A 12,041-nucleotide genomic window follows, 5' to 3' on the forward strand; every position below is an offset into this window, starting at 1 on the left:
GCAGAAAGGGACTTAGGAGTCCAAGCACAGGATTGTCTTAAGGTTAACATGCAGGTTCAGTTGGCAATTAGGAAAGCAAATGCAATGTTATCATTCATTTCTAGAGGGCTGGAATACAAGAGAAGAGATGTACTGTATAATAGTCTGGCCAGACTGTATTCAGAATCCTGTGAGCAGTTTTAGATCTTGTAACTAAGAAAGACTATGTTGGCATTGGAGGAGTTCCAGAGTATACTTACAAGAACGATATTAGGAAAGAAGGGCTTGTTATTTGAGGAGTGTCTGAGGACTCTGGGTCTACTCGACAGACTTTAGAAGGATGAGAGGGATTTCATTGAAACTTACTGAATACTGTGAGGCCTGGATAACGTGAACGTGGCGAGTATGTTTCTACTTGTAGGAGAGACTGGAACCAAGGGCACATCCTCAGATTGAAGGGCTGACCCTTTAGAGCTGAGATGAGGAGGAATTTCTTCAGCCAGAGGGTGGTGAATCTGGGGTACTTATTGCTACAAAGGGCTGTGGAGGCTAAATAATTGAGGGCATTTAAGGCAGAGGTAGATATGTTCTTGATTGGTAAGGGGATGAAGGGTTCTGGGGAGAAAGTAGGACAATGGGGTTGGGAAACATGTTGGGCATGATTGAATGGCAGAGCAGAGTCAATGGAATGACTGGTATAATTCTTCTCCTATAACTTACGGTCTTATGCTTCCTCGAATGCACTTAATAAGAAATCATATAAATGCAAACACTGTCTTAGATTTCCTAATCTAGCTGGAAAGAAAACCAGTGTTTGTTATACTCCAAAAGAGAAGTAGCAGCTACAATTATGTAAAGAGCAATTTTAAGGAAATTCTAATAATAGAAACTGTCCATTAACTGTTAAAGGCAATGTTTATTTCAATTTAAATGGTGTCATTGCAGAGAATGACTGAATGTATTCATTTTGCATAAATATTGCTTGTGGAGGAAGTGTCTAATCCAAGATATGTGGAGCATTGGCGTTATTGCACTGTGTAAAAAAAAATCAATGGTGATACTTAAGCCAATCTTCAGATGAGCATGATATAAACCATAAGTATTCTACATTTTTTGATGTCGCGAACTTCTCAGATTTAATTTGCAAACAGAAACAGAGAGCCACCTTTTCTTTTGCCACAAGACAGTGGCATGAAATGGTTTATTTTATTTATTTCATTTTAACGTTGTGGATATTGATCTGCTTGCCATTCAGGTAATGCGAGTATTTCTGCCACATTATTTCTATAATGTGAAAGACTTGTTCCTATTGGTATATTGTATTGAGGAGTTACTCATTCCATTCATATGACCATGAGTGGTTTGCAGAAATGCCATAATGATTTATTTTCCCTTTTCATGAGTGAATACTCAGCACTGAAGCATAAGACCTTTGTGTTGACCTTAATCCAATAAGTTCCATAAAGCATCAAAGACATAAACCAGGAAGAAAAGCAAACTTAGTTTGATGTAATGTGTTTGATGGATTTTGATATGAGATGGACCACAATCTGGAATTGTTTGTAACCAAATAATTATCTTAGATATTATAAATCATGGGTTTCAGCGATTGGTATGAATTACCAAAGGATTCATTCAAGGTGTATTTCTGTATCTTTGCTTGAGCATAAAGTTTTTGGTATTATAGTAACAATTGTAAAAGCTTTATGCAAAACAGTTTCCTTAAATTCAATCAAGTCTTAAAATATTTCCTGCTCAAGTAATTTCTATTTCTGTTAGCGAGTTTTGAGAAGATTTGTAGCTCAGGTTGAGGTTCTGGATGTGAGTTTGCTCACTGAGCTGGAAGGTTAGTTTTCAGACGTTTCGTCACCATTCTAGGTAACATCATCAGTGAGCCTCCGACGAAGCGCTGGTGTTATGTCCCGCTTTCTATTTATATATAACACCATTTATATATTTCTATTTATATATACCTGGACATAACACCAGCGCTTCATCGGAGGCTCACTAATGATGTTACCTAGAATGGTGACGAAACGTCTGAAAACTAACCTTCCAGCTCAGCGAGCAAATTCTATTTCTGTATTTAATACCTAATTGGGGAGAAATAACACCTGAAAGAGAAATAACTTATAAACCTATAGACCAGAATAAATTCTAAAATCAAGATTAAATATGACAAATAGCTATTGCACGAAAAAAAAATTTGTCATTGTTCCTGAGTGGTAAGCTATATATATTTTTTTCTAATTTTTTGAGTAAGAATGTTAGCTATATTCAGATTCAAATTAAATAGGGGGCTTCACAGTAGATTGTTTATGATCACTTAAATTACATGACATTCATCCCCATACCAAACCATCTATTATTTTATACAAATGGTACATTGTCTTAAGGATATATCAAGACCTTGTAGTTTCTCTTTTCACAATTCTGTAGTTACTTACTATTGGGCCAGGTGGCCCTGGCGGTCCTGGTGGCCCACGGGGTCCTTTCCTTTTTCTCATTTGACCTTTGTGATTTGGATGGCTCACTGTTTGATTTCCAGCACTCTTTAAAACATCATGGTGTCTGTCACTTTCCCAATAGATTGAGTCATCAATCTGATCCATTCCCTTGGTCTCTGCTTTGAAAGCAATATCTCCTTTGCTTTTCTCACCCAGGAAATGTTCGCCCTCTAGATCAATGTCAACTTCATACCACCTCATCCTCTTTGAGTCTGCAGTATTCTCATTTGCAAGGTTATCATATTTGGCCAACATGTTTCCCTCCTGCTGTGAATCTATCTTCTTTTGAGATAAGATCATATCTTGGGGTGTTGAAGTTGATGAAATTGTCTGAAAATATGTGTAAGTTGTTGGAGTGGCTAATGACATTGTGGATTTGTCAGAGACTACTAATCCCCTATCCTGTTCATCTCCATGGATTGTGACAGGTTCTTGATCTTCTGTATTCGATAAGTAGAAGTCTTTACCAATAAGTTCATCAAGTTTATTGGAAGTCCCTAAATTAGGCCACTTGTCATTCTTTCCTCGTATTTTATTGAGCCTGAAATCAAAAACCTGGGGAATGGCATTTGAAATGCCTGTAGTATTAAGTGTGAATGTTGGATTGCTGATATTTAAACCAGACCAGGCTCGTCCTGAATTTGTTATTTCATTGTAAGTAAGGTTTAGCAGCTCTATGCTCCCATGTTGATCATCTTCAATTGGCCTTCCTGGTCCAGAGTCTGTAATGGAAATATTCACAGTCGGAATCTTCCTTAGAATACCCTTAGTAAGAATCCCAGGTAAGGTAGATCTTGCATGCGTCTTAGGGGTTGTATACTCAGAACTCTGAAAAGAAATGAAAACAATTAGCAAAGGGGAATTTTCTACAAATTATAATTCCAAAAAGTGCATTTTTGTTGAATTAGAAACAACTAAATATGATTGAAATCTAGAAACATGAAGGGTAATAATGCATTCACTCAACCTGAAGTGCAGAGCATGTAGGACACATTAAACTGAGTGAAGATTTATCTTGCTTTCTTTGGGAAATTATACTCTCACCTTCTAATTCTTCAAAATGTAAGCTCATGTCAGCACTGCTATCTGTCCAGCATTTATTGATTTCAAAAGATATCAGTAACTTTTTTGACCAAAGGTTTTGAGATGAAATATGCTTCTAGAATTTGGCATCAAGTTAGACTGTCATGCTTTCATTCAATTCAAATTTCACATTATGTTTTATCCACAGTTACACAATAGCACAGATTTTATTGCAGTAATGACAGAGAAATTGTCAGTCTTTGCTGTCTTTACTCCTCTGAAACTGACGGCAATGTCTGAAGTTCATACATATATAGTTAAATGCGCAGATGCTGCTGTTCGTGATTCTATGTTTCTCCAAAAGGCAAGTTGTTAAGCCCTTTTCTATTCTGCAATTAAATTGAAATTAGGCCTAAACTTTCCAACTGAGATTGATATGGATGTGTTTGGGATGTTATTTTCAAAGACACTGTGTGTGTGTGTGTGTGTTTTTAAAATTGTAGATCAGCAACACCCATCACATGAATACATTACTACACAGATGCTGGTCGATAAAATGAGTCATTAAGTCATGTTTATGCAGAAGAAAAGTTTAGGCAAAAAGAATCCATCCCTCCCCTTCTCTCTCTATTTATTTCAGTATCCCCTTTCCCTCCCCCATTTCTGAAGAAGGATCCAGACAGAAACATTTACATGTACAAATATAGCTGACACCAGCTTTCCTGCTCCTCTGAGATGCTGCTTGGCCTGCTGTGTTCATCCAGCTCTACACCTCGTTATCTCAGATTCTCCAGCATCGGCAGTTTCTACTATTTCTGGATGAATAGATAATTTTATTGTTTTTTGTTTGGATATTTGTCTGTACTACAAGGCTGCTGCCCTCTGATCTCCTGCCTCCTCACCTTCGCAAGGCTAATGCAAACCTATCTGTGGCTGTTGTCTGCTTTTCAGCATTGAACTCCTCTGTTCTCGCCCTGATGACACCAGACCGGGGCAATGCCCCCAGGGAGGAAAAGGACAGCCACCTCAGCCTTGTGAGGGTCCAACTGTTCTCCTAAACCATGGGAATGCAGAAACTGCCCCAGTGATAAGGCTTTGGGTAAATGGACTTCAGATTCTAATAACTGTAGAAATCTAAAACGGGTTTAAAAACCATGAGTATTAAGGAGCATCGTATCAAATCTACCACCTGACGTGTTTCCACTTTGGCTTACCTGGCAAATGTGAAAGCAGACCTCCTGTTTCTACAGGACTGCAGGATACTGCACTTCAGCAGTTCTAGGAAATGGTTGAGCTTGTGGCCCCATGTGCCTTCGATTTAGTCGGGAGGGGGAAATGGATGCCACTCCTCCGGCCTGAGTATTCTGCTGCGAGGAGGCAATTTCACCATCTCTGAAGTTAAGGAGTTGGTTAGTGGTGCCTCCTATGTCACACACAGAAACACTCCCCTGAGCGTTAATTAATGTGTGCGCCCCAGCAGTAAACAGTGAGCAACAAGGACCAGGGCATAGTTTGGCTGGTGGTGAGAAGGACTCTGCCTGTGAGAAGCTTTATGCATACCCAGACTCTCTGCACCACCAAATGCTGCCCTCAAAGCGGCTGCGGAGGGGACGAGACTGTCAGACATCTGCTTCTGGAATGTGCCTATGCAAAGAAAATCTGGATAAAGATACACCAGTTTTTACTGAGGCTCGTTCCGAGCAGCTCCATGATGCAGGACTCTACGCTCTACGATCTGTTCCCAGGGATGCAGACCTAGACAAACTTTAACTGCGTGTGGAGGGCCATCAACTCGGTGAAAGATGCTATTTGGTCTGCCCGAAATGTGGTGGTCTTCCAGTTCAGAGAGTTGACTCCAGCTGAGTGTTGCAGACTGGCACTTTCCAAGGTCCAGGACTATGTGCTGAGGGGCACACTAAAGTTTGGGGCAGCTGCCACCAAGGCACAGTGGGAAAGGACCACTGTGTTGAGATCTCTCTGCCAAAACATAAGGGGGTTCCATTCAGTAACCGCACCCTCCCGATACCTCAGCTAAATGCCAAGTGTTTAATTGTAAGCGTACAGAAAACTGAACCCCAGTGATCGTTTTCTTCTCTTTAAGTAAGGACAATATAGATCACAATGGTTTCATTAACTGTAAATGTACATAAAGATTCCCCTCAATGAACAAAGTATGTTTTTGCAATTAAAAAAAGATTAATCACTGGAGTCAGTTCCACCTTCCTGACAGCACTTGGTGCTGGCTGGAAGCCAAGCTTACCCCCAGCCTGATGAGGGGATGTATATTACCAGACGAGCAGGCAATGGGGTTAGGTCCTGGAGATGGTCTAACATCTGCTTCCTGACCATGCCCTGAAAATCAAGCCCCTTGCCTTGATACAACAACACTGGAAAACATTATGCCTTGCTGAATGAAGTGTAGCTAAAATTTTAAAGGTGTAAAACATTCACATTTACTCATGAATAGCCTCACTGGGCCTGAAAAAGCAACTTTTGTTTGTTCTATGTCAGATTTCTGAAGAGAAATTCGACATAAACTTAAAGTGATAATAATTTAGGTTCTATCTCAGTCCCAAGCATATCTCAAATTTTCTGAAAAAGGGTCTAGGCCCGAAACGTCAGCCTTCCTGCTCCTCTGATGCTGCTTGGCCTGCTGTGTTCATCCAGCTCTACACCTTGTTATCTCTATATCTCACAGTTGTTTGTTTTGCTGTCTGTAAAAGGACTTCAGGCTTGGTTTACTGCCTGTGAGAATACTTCTTTGTGATTGGTTGGGTACTCCCGAGCTAAACACTTGGAGATCCCTTTACTTGGTAAGTCAAACTCTCATTGGGAAAGGCAATGTCCATGCTTGCAAAGATCCATGACTGGTCACAAAGTACAGTCCATCATCTCTGAGTAGACTGCTTCATATTCCTGAATTTGCTGATAGTACACTTCATACACTCAGCAAGCAGTAATAATGGATACAGAATTATTTACTTATTTCAGGTAATTTCAGATCAAAGGCTGTGTTTCCAAAAGAACAGTCAATTTCAGATTTAAATTTCAGTGCAATGATATTTCAGTAAATTAGGCTTGTGATTCGATTTGTAAGCTGCATATTGCTGAAGGAATGATATAGTTTATGACTCGAGCGAAGACAGTGACTCACCTATCAACCATCAGCTAAGCAATTAGACTGCTCATCAATTCAGGAAATAGCCCTGTTTTGAATCATAATCAACACGGCTTCTCTGACAGGTGGCTATTACAGCTGTCCTTAAATGTTAGATGATAAATTCGCTTCCCATTATTAACAACACATTTCTTTGATTTGTGGAAGAAGACGTAGCGATGCATAGATTCCCGAGAGTAAGTGCCAAAACATTGCCTGTAATGTGAGGATACAAACAAATCCAACCAAACGAAAAGGAAAATGTTCCCTTCTTTTGAATATGGCTCCACAGACAATGCAACATCTTTTTTGAAGATCTGATTCCAGACAAATCAACTGCTGCCAACAGAACTGAATGAATAGGTGAACTGAATGACTGGAGATTTTCAAAGTTAATATATTATTGCATATTTGCTGATAGATCAATACTAATGAAAGCCATATTTAACACTGAAGTTAAGCTATTATCGGGACAAAAGTGGCCATTAAAAGTCTGTAGCAATTCACATTTTAAACTTGGCATTTTAATAATAATGCAAGCATTGCAAACCTTTCAGAAAATATATTTTAACTTGGGTACTTAACCATTTCCAGGAGTCAAATCGTCTCTCAAAACTACAAGACAATGAGCAAAGCTGTGCTCTACTTCAAGACGCAGAATGCATTTTAATTGTATGTTAATTCTTATAACCTCAATATAAATAGATTTTCCTACCGTATTGTTGCCACCATTAACAATAGCAATCTTCTGTGACAAGATAACAAATAACCAGATCATTAAATAGATCTTCACCATTGTGCTGAGAGGCTGTATCAGCTGCTCGAAGTAGATCCACACATATGGAACTAAGTAGCTGAATGACATTTTAAGTGAAGACCACATTCAAGCCCTGCCCTTCCCAAGGCTGTTGAGGAAATGCTTCAATGATTGAAACTCCTTAATGAAGTTTCACCCAGCAGTGTTATCTGACTGGTTGTTGACCCCCTGGAAAGTGAAGAAAAAAACTCTTTTTGTTCTTGTGCAAAATGGCTTCCGAACGACTGATCAATACAAGGGAAATTTAGATTTATGACACTTTTCATCTGATGTGTCACAGACATTAACTGGGATTGAACTCACTCTACCATCTCCACGGCTAACACATCATAAAACAATGCACATGAAACTTTTGGACAGGTTTCAAGTGGCAGTAACCTGAGTAAAACTCTTTGGGGAGTTTCATACATGCAAGTATCTGGGGATTGAATAAAGATTCAGCACTCAACAGTAAGTCGGGTTTTAATACATTACTGGTGGCAGTTAGGCACAGATGTATTTTTAACAATAAAAATCCTAACTATCTGCTGTAGCTCAACCTTTAACACAGAAAAAAGCCTACCATAGAAAAATGCACTGATGCTACTATGTGATAAAGGCAGACATGGAAAACTCAGATTTTAAGTTATTAGAAAGGATTTCTCACTGTTTGGCTTGATTTTCTTTATATAGGAAATTCTACAGAGCATAGAGGTAACAAAAATTAATACAGCAATTTGTAATTCTACAGACCATTTTAACCTGTTGTTTGTCTATGTGACCTAAAATGGGTTAGCAAATATTTTAAAATAGCAAAACAAATATAAACAATGTTGTATTCATTTTAAATATGTAGACTACATTTATCACAGGCTGGACTTTCAAGGCTGATTAAGTGGCCAGAAGTGTAAAAAAAATACAGCAAAGAAAACCATTAATATTGCTAATAAGGCTCGCTGGTCTCACTGGTCCTCAATAGAGTCAAACAGCACGGAAACAGAACCTTCACTCTGACTCATCCGCACCAACCAGACATCCCAATTTGACTTAGTATTTGGCTCATATTCCTCTAAACCCTTCCTATTCATGAACCCATCTAGATGCCTTTTAAATGTTCCTTCCTCTGGCAGTTTGTTCCATACTTGCGCCAACCCCTGCATGAAATTGTTACTCCCTTGAGTCTGTTTTAAATTTTTTCCTTCTCATCTTAAACCTATGCCCTATGGGTTTTGGACTCCCACACCCTTGTCTATTCACCCTATCCATGCCTGTCATGATTTTATAAACTTCCAAAAGGTAACCCCTCACCCACTGATGATCCAGGGAAAGATGTTCAGCATCTCCAGCCTCTCCCTATAACTCAAACCCTCCAGTCCTGGCAACATCCTTGTAAAACTTTTCTGCACCCTTCAAGTTTAACAACATCCTTCCTATACAAGGGTGACCAGAACTGTACACAATGTTTCAAAAGTGGCCTAACTAACATGCTGTACAGTAATATCATGACATCCCAATTCCTATACTCAATGTTCTGACCAATGAAGGCAAATGTGCAAATGTCTTCTTCACCATCCTGTCTACCTGCAACTCCACTTTCAAGAAACTATGTAACTCCACCCCGATGTTTCTTCATATGACAACACTCCACAGCACCCCACCATTTACTGCATAAGGCCTGCCCTGGTTTGTCTTACCAAAATGCAACACCTCATTTATCTAAATTAAACTCCATTTGCCACCCCCCCTCCCCGGCCACTAACCCGTGTGATCAAGGTTCCGCTGAGAAAATCTACTTCACTGTCCACTCTACCACCCATTTTCCTGCAAACTTACTGACCATATTTCCTATATTTATATCCAAACCATCTATATAACAATGAAAAGGAGTGGACCCAGCAGTGATCCTTGGGACACACCACTGGTTACAGGCCTCCAGTCTGAAAAACAATCCTCCACCAATACCCTCTGCCTTCTACCTTCAAGCCAGTTTTGTATCAAATTGGCTAACTCCCCCTGGATCCCATATGATCTAACCTTACTAATCAGTCTACCATGCAGAACCTGGTTGAACACTTTGCTGAAGTCCATATAGACAAAGCATCTACTGCTCTGCTTTCATCAATCTTCTTTTTCACCTCTTTAAAAAACTCGATCAAGTTAGTGAGACACAATTTCCCACACAAACAGCCATTGTTGACTATCCATAAATAAGTCCTTGCCTTTTCAAATGCATGTAAATCCTGTCCTTCAGAATCCCTTCCAACAACTTAGCCACCTCTCATGGAAGGCTCACTGTTTCCTGGTTGTTTCTTACAGCCTTTCTTAAATAATGGCATCACATTAGCCAACCTCCAGTCTTCTGGCACCTCACCCATGACTATTGCCTAGCAATGACTTCCCTAGTTCTACCATAAAGTTCTGGGAAACACCTGATCATGTCCTGGGGATTTATCTATCTTTATGCGTTTTAAGACATCCAGCACCTCCTCTTCTGTAATATGGACACTTTTCAAGACTATTTACTTCTCCAAGTTCCCTAGCTTCCATATCCTTTTCCACATTAAACATGGGCGTAAAATACTTGTGTGGTATTTCACCCATCTTCTGTGGATCCCCCACAGCCTTGTTGATCTTTAAGGTACTCAAATCTCTTCCTAGTTACTCCTTTGTTGTTAATATATTTGTAGAATTTCTTTGGATTCTCCTTAACTCTATTTCCCAAAGCTATCTCGTATCCCCGTTTTGCTCTCCTGGTTTCCCTCTTAGGTATACTCCTATTGCCCCAATGCTCTTTTAGGAATTTACTCAATCCCAGTTGTCTACACCTATTAAACGCCTCCTTCTTTTTCTTGACCAGAGCCTCTATTTCTCTCATCATCCAGCATTCCCTACACCTACCAGCCTTGACCTTGATTAAAAGGAACATACTGTCACTGAATTCTCGGAATATCACAATTTCAAACACCTTCCACTTCCCAACCATCTCTTTACGTGTGAATAGCCTCCCTCAAATAACTTTTGAAAGTTCCTTTATAATACCATCAAAATTGGCTTTAGTCCAATTTAGAGCTTTAACTCTTTGATCAGCTCTATACTTTTCCATTATTATTGATCACTTGCCCTGCCTTATTTCCCAACAGAAGGTCAAATATTGCTCCTTCTCTAGTCGGTACATCCACATATTGAATAAGAAAATTTTATTGTACAAACTTAACAAATTTCTCTCCATCCAAGCCCTTAACACTATGACAGTCTCAGTCCATGTTAGGAAAGTTAAAGTGCCCTGTCATTACAGACATTTTTTTTTACAGATATCTGAGACCTCCTTACATATTTGATTCTCAGTTTCCTGCTGACTATTACAAGCCTGTGATACAAGGCCAACAATCCATTTCTTATTTCTTAGTTTCACCTAAACAACTTCATTGGACAGTCTCCCAGGAATGTCCTCCCTAATGTTCTCCCTAACTAAAAAGACAATTCCCAAAACATCTGTATCCCAGAACGTCCTGTCCATCCCTCAGCCTGGTTTCTGTAATAGCTATGATATCCCAGACCCATGTACCCAACCACTCCCTAAGTTCATCTGCCTTACTTGTTAGGTCTCTTGTTTTGAAGTAAATGCAATATAACTTATCAGTCTTACCTTAGTCTCCGCCAAACCTTCTCTGCCTTCACTATTAGACTTGTTCTCCTTATCTACTGTACCAGCCTCAGCTTTTTCTCTTTTCTCACTTTTGCTGTAGTTCCCATCCCCTTACTAGTTTAAGGCTTCCCAGGTAACACAAGTCACTTTTCCTGCAAGGATATTGGTCCCCTTCCAATTCATGTGGAACCCATTCCTGTTATACAGGTCCTTTCTACCCCTAAAGAGATCACAATGGTTCAAAAATCGGAATCCTTGCTCCCTGCACCAGCTCCTCAGCCACGCATTCATCTGCTCTGTCCTTCCATTCCTACTCTCACCAGCACATGGCCCCAGCAGTAGTCCAGATATTGCTACCCTCAAGGACCTTACTTTTTAACTTGCCTGCTTTGTTTCTCATATTCTGCCTGCAGAACCTCATCTCATTCCTTACCTATGTTGGTACTAATGACCGCTTGCTGGTCACTCTCCCCTTTCAGAGTATCTGCACCCTGTCCAAGACATCCTTGGCCCTGGTACCTGGGAGGCAACACGCCATCCTGATGTCCTGCTGAAACTGCAGAAATGCCTTGCTGCGCCCCAGACTAGAGAATCTCCTATTATAATTGATTCCTTGGAACCTGTCATTCTCTCATCACATGTTGAAGTATAAAAGACCAGTCAGACCAGTGTGTTATATTTACCAGTTTAACTGATTTTTAGTTGTCCTGTCCTGACCCTTAATAGTCTGCCATGCCCCGTCACAATATCATCCCTAAGATCATGGGCTGGAGTGGCATGGAGCTGGGAACAGCTAGACCCATACATGTTCCACCCTGTTCCATTTTCTTGTTTCTTAACTTGAAATACTCTCTCTTTCATTTACATGAGATGGCAGACTTCAGTCGAGAAAAACTACTATTGGCCCTCCAATTTCAAAAGTCTACCCACTGT

At 39.9% G+C, this 12,041-nt stretch overlaps 1 protein-coding gene across 4 annotated transcripts in view; it reads right to left on the reverse strand.

Moving 5' to 3' along the window:
* The window catches only part of LOC125465535 (collagen alpha-1(I) chain-like), a 335,639-nt gene that overhangs the window by 162,356 nt on the left and 161,242 nt on the right, over positions 1 to 12,041 (reverse strand). For all 4 annotated transcript variants that reach the window (XR_007250272.2, XM_048559169.2, XM_048559168.2 and 1 more), the window contains one exon: positions 2,427 to 3,314. Coding sequence is in view for 3 of the 4 variants with exons in the window: in XM_048559169.2 (XP_048415126.1) it covers positions 2,427 to 3,314 (888 nt within the window). In the remaining variant the exon portion in view is untranslated. The remainder of the gene's footprint in view (positions 1 to 2,426; positions 3,315 to 12,041) is intronic.

The sequence above is a fragment of the Stegostoma tigrinum genome, chromosome 29 (genome assembly GCF_030684315.1).
Source record: "Stegostoma tigrinum isolate sSteTig4 chromosome 29, sSteTig4.hap1, whole genome shotgun sequence".
In the NCBI taxonomy this organism is placed as follows: Eukaryota; Metazoa; Chordata; class Chondrichthyes; order Orectolobiformes; family Stegostomatidae; genus Stegostoma; species Stegostoma tigrinum.